The following is a 25097-nucleotide window of genomic DNA, read 5'->3' on the forward strand; positions in this document are numbered from 1 at the left end:
TGAGAACTGGCCCTCGACCTCCTCCAACTCACACTTTTAAATGTATTTAACATAAAATTATGAGCATGTTTTTAAATACATATTATTTAATTTTTGATTTCAATTTACATTATAAACACATTTTTTTATTTTCATGAATATCTTATTGTGTTTTTGTGATAAGATAGGTAGGGAAGAGTATTAGGGCCACATTAAAAAAAATATTGAAAGAAAAAAATGAAATAAAACAGCATGAATTCTGAGAATTAAGTCAGATTGCTGACTTTTTCTCAGAATTCTGACTTTCTGACTTTAATCTCAGAACTCTGACTTTCTGACTTTAATCTCAGAACTCTGACTTTCTGACTTTAATCTCAGAATTTTGACTTTAATCTCAGAATTCTGAGACAGTTTTTCTCAGAATTTGATATTCATCTCGAATTCTGACTTTTTTCTCAGAATTCTGACTTTTGTCAGAATTTCACAGACTGGACACTCATTGGCCCCCAGGTCGTTTGAGGCCCCTGCTTTAGAGAATAGTGAAAATAACATTAAGTTTGTGGCAGGAAAGGTGTTGAAACAGTCATTTGTCTGTCTCTGAATGAAAGCTGACGCTGCTTGTCTGTTTGCAAACGTTGATATTTAGTGGAAAGACGGAAGTAAACCAAGTGGGAGGGAGCGAAGGCCATCATTGCTCCTGCTTCGCCTGTCACGGTAAGATGTTTGGACATTTCCTCTCCAATTTCTCTGTGCGGGGAGTTCAATAGTAACTCCGGGAGGTACGCTGATTCGTTGGGTAAGGTTTAAAATGGGTTGACAGATTAAGAGCTTAGCTATCCCGGCAAAGGCTTCCATAATTCCCTGCTTAGAAGGTCATGCCTCAGCTGCGCTGTTAGCTGCACAAGTGTCCGGGCGCTAGCTGACACTGACAGCACCACACACCGCTAGCCGTTAGCCCTTAGCACCTGCTTCATTCATCGCAAGCTAACTACCGCTAACATGCAGGAATGGGCGAATCATCTCTGCGTGAGTAATCGACCGATTGTCATCGCTGGCCACGTTGACTATAGATACTAATGAGCCTCGCTTTACGTCACTATTAATGGAATTTCTGTGCATCTTCGGCGGCTATGCTAGCGTTAATGTCACTGTAGCCTAGCAAGCTAGCGAGCCAATCATATGCAGTGTGACCAAGTTAGCAGTTTAAGTTACACTTAGCTGCTCTAAATGTCTCCTTTTATTAGCTGTCAGTGTATTTGCGACGATATAAATCCAGTAACATGGAATGGAACTGTATGTGGTATCGCGATAATGAAGTACGCCGAAGTCCGCTTGTTTTTCTCTAAGGGTAAAGTTAAAGGGAACTTTATTGACACAATTAACGATAGGATTAGGAAAGAGCCTAGAAAAGAGGAAACAGACTTTGACTCTCAGACTCTTCTCAGTGTTGTGAAGTGTTAATAGAATATATATAATATAACATATAATGGATTTGAGAGCAATTGGTTTTGATGACTAGTTTTAGGTGTGGAAAAACCTAAGTGAATGCACTCACCTATCTTGCTTGGTTAAAAATATAGTAAAAAAAGAACATTTGATCTGTATCCAGATTGTATAAATTCCTTTTGCACACCATAATCTACATCCCCACAAAATTTAATGGAAATCTTTACTTTTTTTTTTTACTATGCTGCTGAGTGCTTCTCGACAAACAAAAACAATTCCCTTTTAATTAAGGGTGGGTCAAAATATCAATTCGTCCTTCTTCGTGCAATACAATAATCGCTAGGCCAGGGCGTGCTGCTCAAATGAATGAGGGAAACTGGGGTGTAAGTTACCTGGCCAAAAAAGAGGGAGTTTACAGCTGGATAATGGTGCGGAATGCCCCATCCATGTTTAATACATAGACCTTATGCACTTGTTTTCCCTATGTTGTGAATAAATAGACAAATCCTGAACTTTTAACTTCTTCAGTTTGACAGATATTGTGGTGCGTCGCTATATGATTATTTTGCATTGTATTGATTATCATAGAATCGTTGTATTGTGTGTTGTATCATGTCAAAAGGTACCCTATGAATCCCACCCCTACTGTTTAGATGTCATTCATTTTCAGTGTCACTTGTACCAATGTAACATTTATTAATAACACACACAGGCCTTGGCCATAAATGTGATGTAATATAACAAGGTAATGCAACAATTAACCACCGTTCAAGGATTCAAGAATCTTTATAGTCCTTTCTAAAACAAGTGATACATGACCACACACGGAATTATGTACCGAGGACCAGTAAAGACCCTAATAATAATGTAAACATTTTTCCTTTTAATGTTATTATATATGCTGTACTTGGACTATCCATGAAACATGGGTTGTGTTATATGGTCGAGGCAAATACTTGTATATAACTGAGGGAATCGAAAGTCGCATGATAATTATATCGACATGCTATTACTTCCATTCTGTACAGACAAGGGCATTAATAATAAAAATGTTTTATTGTTCTCAAGTTGAGAGAGACCAGGAGCACTTTTGTACCAGTTAGGATTTCAATCACTGCTGATTTAAGAGCGTAATCTTCAGCAAAAGATGCATTTTTATGCTGCTCAGCAAAGGAAATGTGTAGACCAGGATAGAGGAGATATTAGTGTCCGGTTTCTCACCAGCAGTCATTGTTTATGTTTTTATAGATGGCTCCCATTTGCTCAGGAGACGGGAATTCCTTTAATTTCCCTGTGCTTGCAGTTCTAGTATTTCCTGTTGCTCATGTGATTGTCCCAGTTATCCTCCCAGAAAAGAGACACTGCCTCAATAATTGTTTTGTTCTGCAGGAGAATCGACAATTTGGATCCAAAATGACGGACTCCAAGTACTTCACCACCACCAAGAAAGGTCTGATCACTCACCCTTTGTCAATTTTAAATGGTGTAACAGTGGGTGCCAGATAGCTTAGTCGTGAGACCAGGTGCCCATTCCAGTGATCAGAGTTTGATTCCCTCCTTTCACACTGTCCTATCCAATAAAGGCCAGATCCATGTGTTGTGTTTAAACAAGTATTTAACATTTTATTAGGAGCAGGGGAGTCGTTTTTGAATAATTTGATTCTATTCCCAGCCACACTACGATCAAGTTGATGAATGCACCTGGGTAACTTGACCATAGCTCACACTAAATTACTGTCATCCGCCTTTGTATCAACATTGATGACCCTAACCTAACAACTGTGGTTGCCGAAAATTAGATTAGACTTTAACTGTCCTGCTGTGCCCCATGTTGTATTTTATTGGCTCCTCACATCCCAGAACTTTCTCACGTACAGGGCTTAGAAAATGCTAACAGATAATTATGAGTGATACTCGACAATCTTCTTATGTTGGTTTAGAATTTCTTGCAATTTTAAAATGCGAGAATGTTTCTGTGAGTATGTGTTTTGTTTTGTGTTTTTTTCCCCCTGTGGATTTGCTCAGTGTTGCTGTGTTCAGTCTTTTGCCAAAATCTTGTACGAGATTGGGAGAGATTAACAGTTCACATTGCCTGGGAAACTCTTAAGCAGATAGATTTAGGTTTAAGCCCAAAATTGACAGTGTTTCTGCAGCTTGTTTTTACTGTGTAGTTCGTGCAGATAGGCAGTGTAGACACTGATGTATAAACAAAACAAAGATGAATCCCTTTAAGAGCAGCTCAAAGCCACACATCAGGACACACAAACACAAAATAAACTCCTTTGTTGTGTCCCATGAGAGGTTCACACTGTGCTATACTTCAGTCAGTATCTGTACTCATTGTTCTGATTCTATTTTATTTACGACAATGAGGGAAACATGTAATGTAAATACAGGTTTATAATTTTAATTTTTTACTGTATGTAGTCATAGTGTTTGCACTGAAATTGTCATCTTCAGTGTAAAGGATCTATTGTGACATTGTACTAGCTTATCTTTACCGTCTGCTCATCTGCACCCACAAGTCTACCTATGTGTGGTAAAAATCTGTTCTTCATGTTATATGTTTCATGTATATCAGTTTAATACTCGGTGCCTAAAGCGCTGTTCATCTCTCGCTCTATACACATGAAATGGCACAAACTTAATGCCAAATTTTCTTTTCAAAATTCATTTAATGATTGTGTTTAATAATTGCCCAGCCCCACCCATTGGCAATCATGCAACTTGACTCCCGTTTGCCATTTGATTGGAGCTTCTGCTCTGCTATTAATCATGCAAACGTGTCCTGCTGTGGTTTCATCGTAAAAGCCTCCTATCAGTGAACCACCAGAGGAGTTATAGGCTTCGGCAGTTAATGAAAGTGTCACAAAGTCTGTGATATGCTGGTCTGATCAATCTTCCACAAGTTGGAATGACAATGACAAACCTGATTGCAGGTCGTTAATCGCCTGATTATGATGATGATGATGATTATATTTTGTTCCCCCAAGACAATGCAGAGTTGCAAAGTCATAACTAAAGTTTACCTACAGCCCATTTTGCATGTTGTGTATTACGAAGAACACTAATGGATGGGTGAAATCATCCCTTTTCCTTGTGTGTTTTGCAGGTGAGATCTTTGAGCTGAAGGCTGAGCTCAACAGTGACAAGAAAGAGAAGAAGAAAGAAGCTGTAAAGAAGGTCATTGCCTCTATGACAGTTGGCAAGGATGTCAGGTGAGAGTCAAAAATATCCACATTAGATTTACGCACTGAAAATTACGTTTGGACTTATTAACATAGCCTTCTTCTCCTTCTTTCAGTGCTCTATTCCCAGATGTTGTGAACTGCATGCAGACAGACAACCTGGAACTGAAAAAGCTGGTCTACCTCTACCTGATGAACTATGCCAAGAGTCAGCCAGACATGGCTATCATGGCTGTGAACACCTTTGTAAAGGTAAGGTCTTTCACAGGTGTGTAGACATAGACAATGATGTAATCATATTTGTATTTAATCTTTTAACTGCAGTGATGCATGCTCTTGTTTTGCACTTGTTCAGGCAGTGGGTGGATATTCAGATTGTAAATAACATGGAAATAGGGACATTGTTTCTTTCTGCTCCTTTTCAAACATTATTTCTTTGATTTTTATATTCAAAATAAATGTATTAATTCAAACCACTCCAGCTGCCCAGCATACTTTTCTGGGCAGCTGTTTATAGTCATTTTCCCATTTGTTGCTTCTTGAATCTTAACCATTAGTGAGATAATTACCAAACGTCACGGTGTTGATTTAGGTTGAATACAAACATCTCAAGTCTTGTAAGGTGGTGTTTATTTTGTTCTTTTTAATTTTACTATTTCATCTGAATATGATCATTTTCCTAATATTTAAATAGTACTCATGCATGGATGCTAAGGAAATGAATTAAAATTTGTGGCATAATCTATCACCTCCCCGATCTAGGACTGTGAAGATCCCAACCCTCTCATCCGGGCTCTTGCTGTGCGTACAATGGGCTGCATCCGTGTGGACAAGATCACAGAGTACCTCTGTGAGCCACTGAGGAAATGTCTAAAGGACGAAGACCCGTATGTGAGGAAGACGGCTGCTGTGTGTGTAGCAAAGCTCCATGATATCAATGCTCAGTTGGTGGAGGACCAAGGCTTCCTGGACACCCTTAAAGACCTCATCTCTGACTCCAACCCAATGGTACGACACGGTCAGGCATCCCGCTTGCCAGTTTGTCTTTGTTCTAATAAATGTTGCACTGGCATTCACAGGTTCCACCATGATGCCAAACATCATTAGTTCTCATGTCTTTATTTCTAGGTTGTAGCAAATGCCGTGGCAGCGCTGTCTGAGATAGCGGAGTCTCATCCCAACAGTAATCTGATGGACCTGAACCCTCAAACCATTAACAAGTTGTTGACCGCTTTAAATGAGTGTACAGAGTGGGGACAGATATTCATTCTTGACTGCCTGGCCAATTACACACCTCGTGATGACCGTGAGTCCCAAAGGTAAATACAAACACTGGCCTCATTATCGCTGTATATCATTTGGAGCTCATTCCCAGAAAACTCAAATTTAATTTTCGTCTTTTCCCCTCCTGATATTATTAACATCCACCAGCATCTGTGAGCGTGTGACGCCAAGGCTCTCACACGCCAACTCTGCCGTGGTGTTGTCGGCAGTTAAAGTTTTAATGAAGTTTATGGAGATGCTGCCCAAAGACTTGGACTACTATGGCACCCTGCTGAAGAAGCTCGCACCTCCGCTGGTCACTCTCCTTTCTGCTGAGCCCGAGTTGCAATATGTGGCTCTTAGAAACATCAATCTCATCGTTCAGAGGCGGTAAGTCTGTGGAAGGGGGTATCTTAATTTCAGACCTTAATAAAAGTTGCATTAACTGTCTCATTGAACTTTTCAGTTAAATTATTTTACCTAATTGTCTGTTGTACAACGATCTTAAGTCACTTCTCTCAAATAATAAGACATTTTAATGTCCCATTTTCAGCCCAGAGATCCTGAAACATGAGATGAAGGTTTTCTTTGTAAAATATAATGACCCAATTTATGTCAAACTGGAGAAACTGGACATCATGATTCGTCTGGCATCTCAAGCCAACATCGCTCAGGTAACACACTCACAGATTTTCCACTTTCATGGCTGTAAATGGTTTTTTTTTGGGAGGAAATAATAATAATGTACTGTACATAAAAATAGTGACGTTTTTCTGTCTTGCCGTAGGTTCTGGCTGAGCTGAAGGAATACGCCACTGAGGTGGACGTGGACTTTGTTAGGAAAGCGGTCAGAGCCATTGGCCGCTGTGCCATCAAAGTAGAGGTAAGTGGTGGTGATGATGTAAGAGTCAAGTTTATGTCCAAACAAGTAATAACTGGCAACCAATGAGGTTTTTTGTGCCCTTGAATTCAAGTCATCCAACATAAGTTTGGTACACAGGACAGTTTACTTTTAAACCCTACAGTATAGGGTTTAAATGGCATAAACCCAACTTTGTTATTCCCGTAGTAATAATAGAACAAAAGAAGCCATTTCAATGGTGATATACATGTCATAGTTTATTTCTTATCTGTATGGTTTATTGGCCTAAAATGACAAGTTATTGTTTCCCTCTCCATTCACTAGCAATCAGCAGAGCGCTGTGTCAGCACACTGTTGGACCTCATCCAGACCAAGGTCAACTATGTGGTGCAGGAGGCCATTGTGGTCATCAAGGACATCTTCCGAAAATACCCCAACAAGTAGGTTCCGTTTCTTGGAGATCAGTTTTTCATTTTTAACCAATTTCTGATGTATTATTTTTCAGTCTTAATTCCTTGGATTGCTGGGTGTAAAGTGAGTGATTATGTTTGCAGTACCTGGATAAATGTGGACACTCAAAGTGTGGTTGTTATTGAGCATCATTGTTTGCACAGAATGTAATGAACATTTCTCATATACTTCAGCTTTATTACAGTTTATAGGGCAGCCTTTTACATTAACACAGATGTATGACATTGTACGACCTATTATTCCTTTGCATTTCTGTCTGATGTTGACATTTATGTCGTAGTAGTCATTCACCCCCTCACCTTTTCTACTTCAATGACTCGCACATGATGTTCCTTGCTGCATATATCGCCAAAGCTCATTATAAAGTGTTTCCAGCTTTATTCTAAAAGATTATCCACAGAAGGAAAGTGTCCTCAGTAGAGTTCATCTGTTGTGCACAGCACTTCACATCCTGCCTGGATTTCACCTGGTAAAAGGTCAGGCACATTTTTGCTGGAGCGTGACTTTTGCTGAGTGGATTCGTTCATGTGGCAGACGGGTTCTTCTCCCACACAGCTCTAAAGCGTCACCCTGGTGTCAAAAGTCTCCAAGGAAGAAGCTTTACAAATCGCTCACCACAGCATGGCTCGAGCCTTATGAGTCACTGCCCAGGCAGAATTGGCGTAATTAGACTCCGTTAACTCCTTTCAATCACAGAAGTTTATCAGCAATGGCAGGAAAATGTCAGGTGCATCGTACAAAGGAGGGCAACTCTAATGCTATTTTCGCACTACTGCGCTTTTGTTCTTTAATGCATTACAGCTACATGTTACACTTACCATTTAGATAGCTTTCTGATCAACAGTGTTTGTTAAAAAAAAGTTTGATGCTGCATTTTAGTCTAAATAATAAAATGGAGCCCTTTTGAAATCAATAATGCAGTTATCTGACTGGGTCTTACTAGTCATGGCTGGACTACAAGTGGGGAATTAAAAGTGTTGTTTATACTTTTAGTTTCACCTTGTTGTGTAGCCAAAGAATATAAACAAATAAGCAAAAGACTGCTGAGTAAGAAATGCCCAGTGTTTGAGAATACTTTCGGTAATTTACATTAACTTGCACTGTTAATTGTAGCATATTGTGTGTTGTGTGACTGTTGCACAGGTATGAGAGTGTCATCGCCACACTGTGTGAAAACCTGGACTCCCTAGATGAGCCGGAAGCACGTGCTGCCATGATCTGGATTGTTGGCGAATATGCTGAGCGTATTGACAATGCTGATGAGCTGCTGGAGAGCTTTCTGGAGGGTTTCCATGATGAAAGCACTCAGGTGTGTTTTTGAGAGAGAGCAAGGGAGGTTGTTATTTTCAAAATGTGTTATAAGTGCATTTGTAATGATGGTAGCATCAATTATTTGAATTCTGTGCTGGCACTAAGTAGCACACTTTTAACAAATAATTGAAGCCATTGATTTGCTGCTTCAAAGCACTGAAAATGAAAGAGAGAACCCATGTGAAAATACATTAACTATGTCTTATGGAAATACACAGTACTGTAAAATGGTCAGTGTATTGCACTGAATTAGTGCTTTTACAGACCTGGATTCATTATTATTTAAACCGTTTTCTGTTGAATGTGCCCCTCAATCGTGCACATTAATGTAAGAACCATCAGGGCAGTTGGGGCTTCAGTGGCTTGTCTAAGTCAAAACACTGACATTCAGATTAGTAGAAAACTTGATTAATTTCCTGGGCCACAGCTGCCACGTTACAGTTCTGCTCATAAGAGTTTATACCCCTGCAGAATGTATAAGTTATGTACTGTTCTTTAAAGAAACCAACATGATCAGTCTTCAGCTCCCATAAATCTTTGGGTTGTTTTGTATGAATTGCTTGTTTGAGATTTCCCCAAAGTGTCTCAATGACATTGAGGTCAGGAGTTGATGGTGATGACCACTACAGAACTTTTTTTTCCACTGAAGCTTGTGGGCTGATTAATTCACTTTTTCACCCCAAATTTTCTAAAAAAGATACTGAAATCATCATGCTATTAATTTTAGCTACATTATCTGTGTCATTGTAACTCTGAAAGTTCTTTTCCCTGTGCTGTTGAGGCAGTAACAGCTCTTTTCCTGCAACACAACTGTAGCCAAATTTTGTTCAAGAACCTTTTATTTGTGTTGCTCCTGAATCCGCCACACCACAGAGAGGCATGTTGTTGCTTTTGGTTTTTCTTTCCTGACCATTTTTTTCCTGAAAGTTATACCTAAAATCTTTCTTGCTTGACCTCATCATGTCTTGTTATTGACAAACCTCCTACTTCTGTGTCTTCATCAGAGTTTAAATACTACTGATTGGCATATTAAAATCTTTGGACATCTTGTCCTATGACAGTTATTTTTCTTTCCCTGTGGCTTTGTGGCTATGTGCAGGGAGTCTCTAAAGATCTCTGATAATACAGTGACTATATACACAGAGACAATAACCCTGGAGGCACAGTCAAACAGCTCAACAGTCATTTTAAGTCGTTTGTCAACCTACGGTATTGTTTTCAGACCAAACATTCAAGGCGTGTGTATTATAACAAATTATGTAAATGTAGGACTGTATGTGGCTAAAATCCTGTTTTGTAGTAAAGCCAGCCTTTACTGTAAAGAGTGTACTGACACAGATCCTTGTGGGTATAAACCAAAACACACTTGACACATGGACTCCTCGTTAGCAATAGATCCACATTATTGCTTTATCTTAAGTGGTGTTGCAGGTTTAAAAAGGACATTTGCATAAAATGCTACCTTGTGTGCTGTTTTTAACAACAATTGTGACTTGTAGGTGGATGGTTTACTGTTACCCATCGAGGAATAATAATAATCTTGTTTTCAAGCTTAAACGTATTAGCAGTAGATGCACAGGATGATAGATTGTGTGTGTGTGGTTGTAACATACCGTCCGTGTTTACTTTGCCCTGTAGGTGCAGTTGCAGCTGTTGACGGCCATCGTCAAGTTGTTCTTGAAAAAGCCTACTGAGACCCAGGAGCTGGTGCAGCAGGTGCTGAGCCTGGCCACACAGGTGAGGAAAAAGAATATGCACACAACAAGCCCTTGTTTAGACTGCCCAAATAAAACAAATCTGATAGTTTTGCATATGTAGATTGGTGTTGAATGTCTGGACAGAAAGAGAAGTGCATTCAAATCAGATTTCTTTTTAAACAAATTCACACCACATTCAGAGGCGCTTTGAAATGTGATTCAAATCAGATTTACACACAGAACACGTGTCTCAGTCTGAACTGCTGAAATCCAATTTCTTTTGCGTCATTCTTGCTGTGACATGAAACAGTGAGTCAAAAACACAGGTACTGGACTCTGTGCTACACAGTGAAGCCAGCCATGACTAATGTACGGAACATTGCAGTATGTGAATACCGCTGGAGGAGACTGGTGGAGGGTTTCTGACTTGAGTTGATTTTGCTCCTTCCCCTTTTTCCTGTTTGTGTTTGAAAACTGTAGCACAAACTACTTGGCTTCTCACTTCAGTTGTCACCACAGCAAATCATCTGAAAACCGTGTCACAAATCACAATCATAATGACCAACAACAAAAATCTACTTATGTCTGTGCACAGATGTTCACCATCATTTTACTTTCTATGACTGTGAACTCATCGCTTGTGTCTTCTTACTTGAGTTCACGTAGTTCTCATCAACACGGGTTGAGACTAATTTCTTGGCTTTTACTTGTGTAAATTTGACCACAGATTTTCTCATTTATTTATTTTTTTTATTTGAGGTAGACTGAATTTTCTCGTAGCAATTATGGTGCCAAACCTTGCTGAAGTAATGACTGCAGTGGTCAGAGCTTACAGCTTACTCTGCAGTTACACTGACTTCATTTTAATGTTTTTGGTTTAAAAATATTAAAGGCATAATGTGGAAAACCTCCTATTATTATTATTTTTTTTTAAACTTTATTTTTCATTCAATAAAACGAGAACAAAACACAAATACAGGGGGTAGACACTACTATCTTGCATAAAGATGCCATTTTGTCCATCTTGCAGTACATAACTCTGATTTCATCCGTAGTCTATAGGTCATTTGCTCCATTGATCGAATTTCTTCAACAATATAGAAAACCTCATATTATTTTAGTCAAAGTTAAAGCTGTACCTTTCCAAAAATCTGCTTATGTATCTCATGTACGGTGAGTTGTAAAACTGGTCTAAACCACCATTTTAACAGTTGAGTTCAGTAGACATATCTAGATTTGGCTGCATCATGGTGAAGTTTATCAACTGTGCTTTCATAAAGACGACTTTTGACATAAGTTAATCAGAAATTAAAATCATAAACTTAACACATAAGGGCTTCTGTTTGATATTCCATTAATTTGCAATATGTTGTGTAATTTGACTCGTAACTCCTAAAATTAGGTATTTTATTTATTCATTCATGTAACTCCTATTCTTATTTAAAAAAAGACTGGGTACATTGAGTTAACACCGAACAGAAATATACAGTTCCACGTTGCCTCAGACATTTTCAGACTTCTAGCTCTAAGCACACTCTTTCATATCTGGGCTAGGACAGAAAAAATGTTGAACATTAATCATTAATAAATATTCTCCATAAATAATAACTCTTCATCCTCATGCATCCATCGTTTCTCTCCAGGATTCTGATAACCCAGACCTCAGGGACCGTGGTTACATCTACTGGCGTCTGCTCTCCACTGATCCTGTGGCTGCCAAGGAGGTGGTTCTGGCTGAGAAGCCCCTGATCTCGGAGGAGACGGATCTGATTGAGCCCACATTGCTGGAGGAGCTTATCTGCCACATTGGTACTCTGGCCTCTGTCTACCACAAGCCTCCGAGTGCCTTTGTCGAGGGCAGCCGTGGTGTTCAGCACAAGAGACTCCCCGGCAGTGCTGGATCGTGAGTCATGCACTTTTTCTCCAACACTGCAGGCAAAAGTGTTTGTTTACTTTAGTTGACCTAGCTTCTTTTGACTCTGCGGTCATGTTTACCTTCAGATCTGCTGAGTAACAACCTTTTCATCAGTGTCAGGCTGTGCAGCCTCCTGCCTACAGCTCATTACTTTTACTTCCTGTTGTTCTCCATGGACTAGATGGATTTATTGCAGCAGTTTAACAACAAATTGTGGTTGAAGTGTTTATGAAAATTGACAATTATCTCTAGCTTGCCAAGCAATTGCCAATTACAGTTACTTGCCACTTTATTGGGTACACAGGGCAGCTAATACAGTAGCTTGAGCTGCAGATGGTGTGGTCTGCTTCTGTTGCCCATCTGCCTCAAGGTTTGATGTGTGTTCAGAAATAGCCTTATTATTTGAGTTACTGTTGCCTTTCCATCATTTCAATCATCAGTCTGACAATTCTCCTCTGCCTTCTGGAATCATCAATCAGCATGTTCACCCAGCGAGATGCTGCTCACTGGATTTTTATTTGTTATAAAACGCTTTGTCAAATTTAATGTTGCCATATTTTTCCCCTGTCATGTTTTATACCTCCTAGTGGGGAGAGCGAGAGCCCAGATGCTGGTTCTGCTGGCGGAGTTTCTGAAGCCCCCCCTGCTGTCATCCCATCCCAGGGAGACCTGCTGGGTGATCTTCTTAATCTGGACCTGACACCTCCTACCGCCACAGGACCACCACCGCCCTCATCTGGCATGCAGATGGGTGCCATGGACCTTCTTGGAGGAGGACTAGACAGCCTGGTAGGTCGTCTACTCACCACTAATTAAGTGAAGCTCTTGGGTTCCAAACAAAACCCTAGTATAAAACAGCCACGTTGTCTTTTATCAGCTGGACCTTTTCTTTCTTTTAGTTTATTTTATTTTCTTTCTGTTTCCTCTTGACCCTTGTGTGTGTTTTCCTTTCTTTGTTCTATGCTGCACCTCCAGATGGGGGATGAGTCTGAGCCGGTAACTACATGAAGGGGAGAGGGCAAAACATTTGTAAACCAGGCCATTTTTAGAGGATTCTCTCACCCATTACTTTTTTACTGTCGTTCTCACATAACACTTTTCATGCATCCTTTATCATGGTGATTTTGGTGATAAGCATGCCGTTTAATCCTTGAGTCCATGTCTTTCTTTATTTTTGTGCTGTGCTGCTGTGTTGGGTCTTCCGATCAGCCGCACATTCCCCCGCGGACGCACACTCCTCAGTCACCTCAGCTCCCACATCAGTCCCCATCGCCCCCAGATTACAGCCCCACCGAGGTTGGTCCAGGAGACCACACTGAACCAGTAAAGGCCAGCACCAGCCTAGATCCCTGCACTTTCCCCCTGGTGTCCCACTTGTCCCCTGCATAGTCCTTTCTCTAGCAGTGTAGACGTTTTTTTACTTAATTGTTTTCCATACACGGTAGTAAAGCCATGACCCTGTTCCCTGTATACAAATGTCGTGAGTAGCATTTGAACAAAATGTATGAGATGCCAAATTGGACTTGAGTGGATAGAAAAGGGAGAGTTGTATAAAGTTTGAGGGTTTTTTTGTTGTTTTTTTTTACAGATGTTACTTGTTATTAATGTCAACCCCCTAGGTGTTGTTTATCACTGACCACAGTGTTAGACCCTCACTCCCTTCTATCCATCTTCCTTAAACCCCTCCAGGATTATTGTTGCAACAACAGAAAAACCTTATTTATTTTTTTGTCCTTTTCTCTCTCTACCCAGCTCGGTGGAGACCTTGGAGGAAGTCCAGCTGTAAGTGATTTCATCTCGTAAGGTTTTGTTGTGCTTTACTCCCGGTAACATGGGTGTTTTGTGACTCACAGATGGGCTCTGGTTTCGGTGGTCCTCCCGCTGCAATGCCGGCATCTTTCAGTGCCCCGGTTAGCGGTGGTCTGGATGACCTGTTTGACCTCGGCGGTGGAGTTGGTATGCCCATGGGGGCCTACAGTCCTCCTAAAACAGTGAGTTTTGCCCGCTGGGAACCTGGGAAGAAACACATTGTTACAGAACAATGTAACACCAGTAGTGGGAATATAAAATAACACATCTCTTTTCTCTCTTTAAGATTTGGCTTCCTGCCATGAAGGCCAAGGGTCTGGAGATATTGGGCACTTTTGCCCGCCGTGCCGGGGTCATCCAAATGGAGATGACCCTCACCAATAAAGCGATGAGTGTTATGAGTGATTTTGCCATCCAGTTCAACAGAAACAGGTCAGCTCTCAGTGATGGACACTGTGATGTCTATATATATGATTCCACAGCCTGTGACACTTTTCTTTCACTTTATTCCTCTCTAGCTTTGGTCTTGCTCCAGCTGGTCCACTTCAGGTTCTTACTCCTCTGAGCCCAAACCAGAGTATTGAAGTGGCTCTGCCCCTCAATACTGTGGGACCCATCATGAAGATGGAGCCTTTGAATAACCTGCAGGTAACACAATGTTCATTCCCCGAGTTGTTTTGGATGAGCATGAACTTTTGCTGTTCACTGAATCTTGATATTCAACTGAATTATCGTCAAGTGTCAAGAGAAAACACAAAACACAATGTTGTAATTCCTAGTCTTTTTATTTTTTAAATAATTACTTTATAGAAGGACAGTGACCTCTCATAGCCAAGAGCCTTGAAAATCATGTCAACACTCTGACGTAGATTTACTGTTGTGGGAACAGAGCTGGCAGACGTGGTTGTGTGCCATGTTTTTAATAACTAAATAAAAACATTAGTCAGTTAGTTATGCGTCAGTGAGTATATTTTAAATTTATTCAAGTTGTGCGATTAAAACATTATGTTTGGTCATGTAAATATGAGATTCTTTGTTCAGTTGCACGTTCTCTCCAGTATTCACCTTTTTTGCTGAATTTTCCTGCCGCAAATTAAAAAGGAATTTAAAAGGAGGAACTGCCATCAGAGCTGTTTTTGATAAGGTGTGAATAGAAAGCAGCAGGGGGAGGCTTGCGTTTGATCCGAGTGGTTCTTTTAACTGGACAGAAGGGTGGAAGGATGTGGTGTGCAGCTGGAGAGAAAAGATAAGAGTACTGAGGGGGTGATGGAGGTGGGCGGTGGTCATTAGTGGCCTTGCAGCACATGACTCTTTTGTTTCCGCTGGCCTCGGCAGTCCTGCTAACCTTTTATGCTCTGCTCTCCCTTGGCCTCGCTTTGATTGGTTCCACTGTTAGTTTTGACATTTTGAGAAGCTTCGTGTTATTTTGTCTTGATGGAAGATGATATCGCAGAACAACTCCATTAGCGCTGTTTGAACTTGACTTGTGATCGCAGTCAGTTCTGTGATGTTTTTACAGCACCACAGTCGTTGGTAACATTTCATCACAAATCAACACCTTTTTAAGAGATTTAGTGTTGCTGCGTTGATGTGATTTTAATCATGGCAGCACAAGAGAGGAGTTTATCATATATCAGAAACGATATAATGCATTTTTTATTACCACTTCAGTTGTTTGACTTCTTCATCCAACCCTTTCTAATGCAGTTGTTTATCTTTACCAACATTCAGAATGAAGCTTAATGTAGTTTGTGTAGTCCCGCATTGCACCCAGGAATAAGATACACTAATGAATTATTCACAAATCACACTGGTGCTTTTCTCTGGTTGAACTCACTGTCCTTCTCTCAGCACTTCTTTGTTGAGCAGAGTGATCAATATCACTGCGTGCCACTCGCCACCCCAGGTGCCACACTTGTTCACTGCCTTGTACTTGAGTTTTTCTTTTTTCTTCTACTTGTCATTAATTTATGCATCATCTTTTGTTTAATGTGTCATTTTTAATTTTTTTTTTACCAGCCTGGTGTTTTTTTTTATCTCTCTCTTCTGTGTTCATCTTCTTTCATTTTTCTTGAAAAGAACGTTCTAAGGGCCATTTATAAGTAGCCTTATGAAGTAATATTTGCAAATTAAAATGTTGTAAATCAATTTTCTTCCTTTGAGCTTAACAGGTGTTAAGAAAATGGACAGCAGTGTTGACATAGGATAGTGCTTGTTAAAGAGCGAGATGCCCAAAGCACTGTAGCCCTCTTGTTAAGCAAACAGCCGCTCTGAACCAGCAGTGCCAATCATTGAATGGCACTTGAAAAGTAATTACTCATGTATTGCTCCTTGTTTCTCCTCCCTGTCTCGCTCATATTTGCTCCCCTTGGACCGTACTCGCTGGTGCAGGTGGCTGTTAAGAACAACATTGACGTATTCTACTTCAGCTGCCAGTACCCCATCAGCATGCTGTTTGTAGAGGACGGGACAATGGGTGAGTGACTAAACCTCTTCGCTCTAATCTCAAAGACCTAAATCTCTGCTGACGTGAACGACGCGCACTTGCGTCTTTCAACGATGGCACAAGAGGTGTGGCGTAGTGTGTGTGTGATTGTTGGGCCGATATCTGTGTGTGTGTGTGTGTGTGTGTGTGTGTTTTAAATATTTATTTCCAGAAACTTGATCAAGTGGTCCGAAACTTAAATTTCCCCCTATTGAAAAAGTAATTAATTAATATTTTTGAATGAACATTAACACTGTCTTCAATCTGCATTTTGTGCCTTCAATACAGACACCATAATGTTTTGTTAAGTAAATGTTTAAGCTAAGCAGATATGTGCATCATTTGTAGTTATTAAATGGTTCTAATTTATCAGATGCATCAAGACACATCCTCCCAAAAATCATCCATCTGCTGTTAGCTGAACTGATTTCTAAATAGGAAATAGTACAACCCATATTTGTCAACCTCTAGGCCTGTTTCCATTTTTCATTTTTATGTCGCTCTTTGATTGATTTTGTGTGTAAACATTTTGTATTTTATCCCGTGGAGCGTTCACCTTCTGTAGGCTAACACTACAGTGTGTACATTCATCTAAAAGCACAAAGCCTGTTTTATCCTCACATTAGGTGCACTCACTGCTGCACGTACTGCTGTATGTCTTCACCTTCGCTTGCTGTCTCTCCACCTACAGATCGACAGGTGTTCCTCGCCACATGGAAAGACATTCCGAATGACAATGAGGCCCAGTTTCAGATCAAAGACTGCCACCTCAACTCAGGTGAGAAGGAGAGCCAGAGCAGAGCGGGTACAAGCTAAAGAACGCAGCACAGGCATGACGCCTGTATCCTGAAGTCTATTTAAATGCAACGATCGACCAGTGGAGTGGTGGTGATCACAAATTCAGACCCTCAATCACCATGCAAATTGCTTATAATGAGAACTCCTCAGCTGTACTCCCCGTTTTTGTATGATGATTTAGTTTTACACAAGCACGAGTGCAGCTGAGCTGGGGATGAATTCTTAATGACTGCTTAATGGAGATTTCCCCCCACAGATTAAATTGCTTCTTCATGAACAAAGAGAGAGAGTTTCATGTCCCGCTGGAGTGCAGCAGTAGGCAGAGGACAAGAGTTTATTCCAAATTAGTCACTGTACCTTTACTGAACAGATGGTCTGCAGTTAAATATTAGGGGATGATAGGTGAAAAAGAAATCGCCCCCCTGGTCTATGATGGTGCTTGAAAGGAAAATTGTTATTTAGGAGGAAGTGAGTATTAAATGAGAACCAGTCTGTCCATGTAAACATTGCATTTCAGCTGAAAAGATGAAAATGGTTTTATAATCATGTCTTTTCAACAGATGCGGCTTCTAACAAACTGCAGGGTAGTAACATCTTCACCATAGCCAAGCGTACAGTGGAAGGTCAGGACATGCTCTATCAATCCATAAAACTCACCAATGGCATCTGGGTGCTGGCTGAGCTGAAGGTGCAGGCGGGAAACCCAAACTTCATGGTGAGTATTTAACTGTTTTAGGAGTTGAATTCACAAGTGTAGGCTTCAGTACTGTTGTGGTCGTGGTGCTGGAGTAGAGCTGCGGTGCACATCAGGGAACCATGGTGGCCTTTGCATACCAGAAAGGATGTAAACACTTGGCAGTCAAAGCTCTCTCCTTCTTCTCCATTGGTTTATGCATCGGCAACTAATGATTATCTTCATAATCTATTAATCTGTCGATTATTTTCTTAATTAATCAAGTACTTGTTTGGTCCATAAAATGTCAGAAAATGTTGATCTGTGTTTCCCAAACCTCAAAAAACCTCAAAATGATGATGTTCTCAAATGTACTTGTTTGAATGATTTCTTTATTATATGGAGCAAAGAAAACAGAATATTTACATGAGCCGAAAAATCAGAAAACCTGTTTTAATTAGTAACCAAATTACCAAGTAACCGATTACCAAATTAGTTGATGATGAAATCATCTGGATTGAATAAAATCTGATAGAATCTAAAAATCCTATATATCTTGTGCTTCACTATGCACAGACTGTAAAACCGTAAATTAAAATCAGCAGAAGCATTTTAGCTGAGAATATAATATCCGTGTGGTAAATACTTGAGTTTTTGATAACAGTATTTGTATCGGACACAACAAAGTGGTATTGTCCCATGTAGCTATTACTCGCTTGAGGTTTATTACGTGACATGAAATGTAGTGATTATAAAGCAAATGCTTTCCTGCTAAATACTCTGTCAAGGTCGAAGCAAATTAACTTTGCTCAGTGATGAAGTGAGATTTAATGGGACATGTTTTGTGACTAAAATAACAATGTTATCCAATTAGCCAATCCTGGTTTTGACCGCTTTGACAGCGTTGCATGTATTGAGAATTTATGATTTTCTTGGAATGCCCAAATTCATATTCATATTTATTAATCTAATATCATTTTTTACAACATTTAACACTGTTTTTTTGTATGTTTAGAACTAATTTTCTCTTGGATTTTAGCACTGATGAAGGTTTTTTTTCCCTCTTTCTCAATGTTTTTTTTTTTTTTTACGATGTTGATTTGACAGGAACTTTTGGCTCAGGGCAGCAAGCACATAATTTTTTGTGTTGCTTGCGAAGGTCACTGTGCACACGCTGTGCTGTCGTCACTGCCCGTCATAAGGATGCATGACACAGCACGAGCAGGTTAGATCAGGCGGAGACATGACAGTGATTGCTCAGATGTACTGAGTGGTTAGTGTGTAGAAAGGGGGCAGACAGATTCATTTTGCAGTGATTGGAGTGTGTAGCCAGGGTTTGGTACTCGAGTGAGTCTGTGTGTGTGTGTGTGTGTGTGTATGAAGGAGGGAAAAAGAAAGAGAACAAGACCGTGTTTGTATATGCATTGTGTCCTTCATGGTTTTTGTTGCACGTCTCTCCTTTATCACCACGCCGCGGACATGGGTGTCGAAATTGTGAGTGACTAGTCCGGAGCTGTGACCTTGGTCTGACTCAACTCCCGTTTTCGTCACCCACTCTGAGCTTTGCTTCCAGAACATGTTTTTATTTATAAGCTGTGTCACAAACCGTCTTTTTTTGTTTTCTTCCATTTGGACTCTCCGGTTTGTCAGTCAGCCAGTCTCAGACTCATTAAACTAGAATTCTAAATGAGTCCGCTTCATACCTTTTGCCAGTTTATTCACTTTACTTATTACATAGAGTGCATTCACGCAGGAGAATTAATAAACATGGCTCTGGGAGAAGGGAAGGCAGATTTTTACCTAATGAATATTATTATCATTATTATATTTATTTATGTGTAGGAGTGAACCTTTTTATGTTCTTACTCCTTGTTTGAATTCATTTTTCCATTTGTGATGCATTCGGGGAGGTGTTTTTCGTCCACCTTCAGCTGTTTCTGTTGTTTTATTCAAACGCAGGGTTCCCGTGGGTCCTTGAAATCCTTAAAAGTTTGTGAATTTGGAAGAATGTAAGGCCCTTGAAAGATTTTGAATTATGCCCTGAATATACATGGGTCAGTGAAAGTGCTTGAATGTTGTGCAAGGAAGAAGTTAATTTAAAAGTTAGGTAACTGTCTCCCACCACTGATGTGCCCGTGTTTGTTACGACGCCACCTACTGTTTCATGCCCTGCGTTGCTTCATGTATGCAGAACAAACATAATTAGCAGCACTGGCCACTGTCTCTCTCCAATGTTGACACGAGATTCCATGCAGATCAATGAGTGAATAACGTTAAGCTAGAGCGAAAGTCCTTGAAAAGTCCTTGAATTTGATGTCCACCAAGGTGTGGGAACCCTACAGTTTCAAAATGTGGCCATTTTTTTTTTTTTTTTACAGCTGGGTCATTAATTGTGGTTGGATTGTATTTCGCTGCTATTCGACCCATGTTTGTGCAGCGTGCGCTCGTCTCCGTGCTGCTGCATGGTCCCCGCACTCTCTTGGCACGGCACATTAAAGCCACACTGCCAAAGCCTTTTGTTGGCGTGCAGCTATTTTTAGACTTGGGAGACTTGAAAGCCCTTTGCCACCGCCTGCTTTCTGTGTTAAATGCAGGAACAAGACGTACATTAATCATTCATTGCCGTGAAGTGGAGAAACTTTATCCTGTTGTTTCCTCCCGTTACAAGGTTTTAAAATTAGATTTTTGTCCTGATATCTAACGACTTGATTGGCTTCACCTCTCCCCTGATGCCTCATTACTTTACAAATCAGAGAAGAGCAGCTTTGCCCTAATGTCCATTGATCTGGGTCAGCCTCTGAATTTTGTGTGCACGTCTGATTGATTTGATTTCTGACAGTGAGCTTAATTATCGATTCCGCAGTAATTCAACAGAGGTGAGGGGAAAAACAGTTCTGATGCAATGTAAGGGAAGGTGTGTTGATCTTTGTATGTTTTTCTGGTCGTCGTCCAATCCGATCAGTTATAAAAAGCAGAGAAATTAAAAGTTCCTCTACCTCTGGTTTTGACTTCTTTCAAATAACCTTTGAGCCCGTGTGTTTTCTACTCGGTAATACGTCTGCTTTGAGCCAGTGGGAAGTCATTCCTAATATTCATTAATCATATTAAACAGTCTAATATTGTCTAACCTACAAAACACGTTGCCAAGGCAACATACAGACTCTGTGTGACGTCTGGAGTAAAGTTTAGGTTTGCAGTGCTTAAATTAAAGCCATAAATATACACTGGGAGAGTGGATATAAATGGTAGGTTTGAGAGTTAGAAAACTGAGAGGAGCCGCAGATGTTTTTTTTTTTTTGATTAAAATGCTTTAAGAGACCCTTTCATATTATGATTTGACACATCTTGACTATGTAAAATATAGGTGATCCCCTGAAGGTTTGTTTAAAATTTTTGAAACTGTCAGAATCTGGCAAATTTGATTTGCCTCCACTTGGCTCGCGTACGTCCATATTACAGTAATTATATCAGGACACTGGTTATCTTTTTTTTTTTTTTTTTTAAATATGTGGCATAGAGTCCTCATCTCCTGTCCCCATGGCAACCATGTGACCAGCGATGTTGGCTGAGTCTTTTTTCCTTCTTCCCCACTGCTTGGTAATGTGGAGGTTTTTTTTGTTTTTTTTTTAACAGAATTTCAGAATTGACAAGTTTTCCGTGAGACTGCGGATAAGCCAAGTGTTAATAAGGAGTGCTTTGAAAAGTTTGGTGAGGAAGTTATTTTAGGATTGTGTGTTGAATTAATTAAATTATCCAAAGAGAAACAATTGTCGGGTTTATTTTAAATCATAGAATGTTTATTCGTTTATTTCCCACATTGTTAACTTTTATCATGGCTTTTATAACGACAGAGGTTTCTACACATGCCTTTGTCTAGTTACAGTATGGTCGACGTGTTAAAAAACTAATATATATATACAATGTATATAAAGGACGAAGGTGCTTGAACGTAAACACAAATTTCCAGTGTGTCATCGTACATCAGTCTGTCATCCTTGTCTCTGCGTCAGCCTCTTGCAATGCTGCATATTGATCAAAGAACTGCAGTGGCTTCAGGTCACAGTCTGCACAGTCTGTGGGTTTTTAAAATTCAGCATTCTGTTTATTTACTTGCAACATGAGCGACCTGCATCCACGGAGCCTGCCACTCACTTTTAATTGCCTCACACAGGACACGGTCATGTCTTGTAGCCGTGTGAGTCTTGTGTTCTTAGGAAAGTGAAGTTTGATAATAGAATTTTGTCTTTCGGTCCATCGATGCCACACACCACCCTTTTCCTTCTCGAGTTTCTAGTTTCCTAATCGCACATCTGCTGGAGCAGCCGGAGCAGCCGCATTTCCGGGCTGGAGCCTCTGCATTTCCTCACATCTTTGCCCCGCTGACAGGACCACGGCTGTCTGGATGTTTTTCATCAGCAGTATGCATTAGTAAAGAGCCCTGAGAGTACAGGGGCAACACCCTCAGAGCCGTATTACCGCGTTATTCCCGGCGCAAAACACTCCCTCACCCTTGTTGATTCTCGGTATTCACTGAGCTGATGGTGAGCCTGGTGGGAAATCAGCGCCTTAACAAATGTCAGCTGAATAACTGGTCACTAAAATCATTAAAACTGTGTTGGTTTCAAAGATGAAAGCGCAGGTATTAGTATTTTCTGCGACGAAACCAAAAGACTACCAGGGGCTTAAAGAGGAATTTAATGGTGTAAATAAAAAAGCAAGTTTCAGCTCTAGGATGAGATGTATTTCACGAACTGTGAGATGAAATCAAAAATATAGAGAAAGTAAAATGCACGTTAGAAGAAAATGAGGAAGAAACCTTTCCTTTCTCACTTCTTGTTTCCTCTGTCTGGCGTCTAAGAATTGCACGCTAGAGAGTGGAGGAAATGAAACTTCAGTTGCTTAAATTATAGCACAGATGTGTCAAACACGGCGCTCGGCGTTTGAGGATTTAGTGTCTCGCTGCGTTGTATGTATTCATCAGTAAAAGCCGGTCATGGAGGATCGGCACTTGTAGACGTGCATGTTATTAACGGGTCCGTTTGTCATGGCAGGAAACACAGCTGGCTGTGCAGAAATTAATTAGCAAAAATGTTTTGGAAAATCTTTTGTTTGCTAATAAGTGTTTCATGCAACATCGCGGCTGCATCGATCTGACGTGAACGTGATGAGTGACTCTGTGAAGCCGCGTCAATCCTTTAACTCCTGTTCCAACATCAGAGTGAAGAGGCTGCCTTTTGTTTTTGTCACCTGGATCAATGTGTCTGTGTCTGATAAGACTGAAATAATATACCATCTTTTTTTCCCCCTGTCTCTGTCTAAAAATAATGAGATTTCTCTCCTGGAAAAAAAGGTTGTTCTTATTGTTTCCTGTGATATAAATCACAAAGCTGGAGGAATTAGAAATGTCTTGATCCCTGTCTCAAGTATTGAATTTTTGGACTGATCAGAGATCAGCAGTCATTTTATGCCTGTGTCATTTATTTTACATTTCCTGTTTTTGACGTACGGTTTTCAACCTCATTTTGATCCACTCCTGTCCTCTCTGACACGGTGAATAAATGTAACAAAAACTTTGCTCACAGTTTAACGACTGTTCTTCGGGAATATTTATTTCACTGACATGAAACCATTTAAAATGAAAATAACTAGTACTGAAAATAACTAGTACCGCGCGCGGTTCTGAACAGGTTCGAGCCGACCCACGCGGGTCGCCGTGTGCCACGGCTCATCTTTTGCAGACATGCTCAGGACAGGTCCCTGGTGTGACATATAAGGTTCCGTGCAAATTGGACAACGTACGGCAAAGTTAGCGGGCACTTCCTGTTTAAAATGGCCGACTTCCTGTTCGTCTCTGGAAACATGTTCAGGGAAGGCCCATTAAGTACCATGGAAATTTTATCCCGAAATTCCTGAACTTAAGTTCCCAATCCAATGAAAGGTAATTCCTGGTAATGTTCAGCCCCTTTGCAACCCTGATTGTGGCATCACTACAGGAAATAAGTGTAATGATCGTGTCTGACATTCAGCTGATTGTGTAGCTTTTATAGGTTGTTTTTTTTGTGTGCAGTTTTAAACGGTAAAAATCACTAAATCAACTCAGCTTGTATATGCTCTTAATCCTCTAACATGGCTCATTGAAATTCACCGTGCCAGCATGCGTCTCCGAGTCTAACGGAGCGTCTTATGAGTCTAATGGTATTCACTTCCACTCGTCTCTTCTTCTGTCGCTCCAGGTTTCTCTCAAGTGCAGAGCTCCGGAGGTTTCCCAGTGTGTGTTCCAGAGCTACGAGGCTGTGCTGAAGAACTGAAAAAAAGAGAAACAAGCACACAAGGACCAGCCCGCCGCCCGCTGCCCTGAGACCCCCCTATCACCTCCCCTCACTCTCCCCCTCACCTGACCCATGGACCATTTCAGAACCTCACGCAGCACAGGAGCCACTTCCTGCACTCTGTATGTCATCCAGCTATTTATTTAGGATGGTTAATGAGCTGCTGTCTCATTGTGGACGGCCTTGTTTATTCACATGAATTGTCTGAATAAACGCTTCCCCTCTCTCTCTCCCTCTCTCACTCTTTCTCTCTCTCTCTCTCTCGTCTGAGCGTCCTGTAACAACCTTCATTCGTTTTGGGGGACAGACTCATGTTCTCATGAGTGTTTTCTCAGCATGAGGCTTTTTAAATCATTATCTAGCTCCACCTCTTGGCAAATTGGAGGCCATTTGTAGTGTCTGCAATCAGCAGGTGAATCTTCTCTGTAGGCATATTTATTTGGGGGGGGGAGGGCTCAATCGACAAGTGCGGCATAGAGAGGCTTTAACTGTCCTTGTCCCTCTGCCTGTGTGACGTGGAAATGTCTGCGTGTTTAAAAGACACGGACGAATACTTTCCAACTGCGTTATTACTGTTGTCTTTGTCCTTTTTTATAGTTTTCTTTAGCGTCTGTGGTTAGCGGTGAGGTCGGCTCCTTTTGTTTTCCCCTGGAAGCAGAAACGACTGATGTGCTGTGTGCATGGAAACCGTTGAGGTTGTTTTTGGTCATTATGTAGACATTATATCGACGAGCGGCAGCTGTCCACACACTGCTGTCTTTATTTAGTCATTCCATGGTTTAATTTGTGTTTAATACTCATAGTCTTGTCGTGTTCATGGTCCTGTTAGAGGGGCAGACTGAGTTCAGGGGGTCATGGGTGTTTTATGTGT

General features: G+C 40.6%; 1 protein-coding gene across 5 annotated transcripts; it reads left to right on the top strand.

Annotated features, from left to right (window-relative positions):
* Positions 1-613: 613 nt before the first annotated feature.
* On the top strand, positions 614-24454 carry ap1b1 (adaptor related protein complex 1 subunit beta 1). Of its 5 annotated transcripts, none has more exons than XM_044026435.1 (24): positions 614-693; positions 2815-2875; positions 4538-4643; positions 4730-4865; positions 5376-5621; positions 5742-5932; positions 6045-6266; positions 6430-6550; positions 6664-6759; positions 7063-7178; positions 8353-8518; positions 10159-10257; positions 11861-12120; positions 12720-12921; positions 13108-13128; positions 13342-13428; positions 13885-13914; positions 13986-14123; positions 14228-14373; positions 14460-14589; positions 16333-16417; positions 17118-17204; positions 17785-17939; positions 24131-24454. In XM_044026435.1, the coding sequence occupies exons 2-24, from the start codon at positions 2839-2841 to the stop codon at positions 24203-24205; spliced, it is 2952 nt and encodes a 983-aa protein (XP_043882370.1). In that variant the 5' UTR covers positions 614-693; positions 2815-2838; the 3' UTR covers positions 24206-24454. The 5 variants fall into 5 exon arrangements, with proteins under 5 accessions (XP_043882370.1, XP_043882372.1, XP_043882369.1 ...); XM_044026437.1 differs by lacking the exon at positions 614-693 and adding an exon at positions 701-775; XM_044026434.1 differs by lacking the exon at positions 614-693 and adding an exon at positions 879-1005.
* Positions 24455-25097: the final 643 nt, after the last annotated feature.

The sequence above is a fragment of the Solea senegalensis genome, linkage group LG5, assembly GCF_019176455.1.
Source record: "Solea senegalensis isolate Sse05_10M linkage group LG5, IFAPA_SoseM_1, whole genome shotgun sequence".
In the NCBI taxonomy this organism is placed as follows: domain Eukaryota; kingdom Metazoa; phylum Chordata; class Actinopteri; order Pleuronectiformes; family Soleidae; genus Solea; species Solea senegalensis.

Excerpts from the sequence above, each read along its gene's own strand:
- ap1b1 (XM_044026434.1), top strand. The coding sequence starts at position 979 with ATGCAGGAATGGGCGAATCATCTCTGC. Across the intron at positions 12,121-12,719 it reads CTCCCCGGCAGTGCTGGATC|TGGGGAGAGCGAGAGCCCAG; the intron begins GTGAGTCATGCA and ends TATACCTCCTAG. Across the intron at positions 13,915-13,985 it reads ACCTTGGAGGAAGTCCAGCT|ATGGGCTCTGGTTTCGGTGG; the intron begins GTAAGTGATTTC and ends TGTGACTCACAG.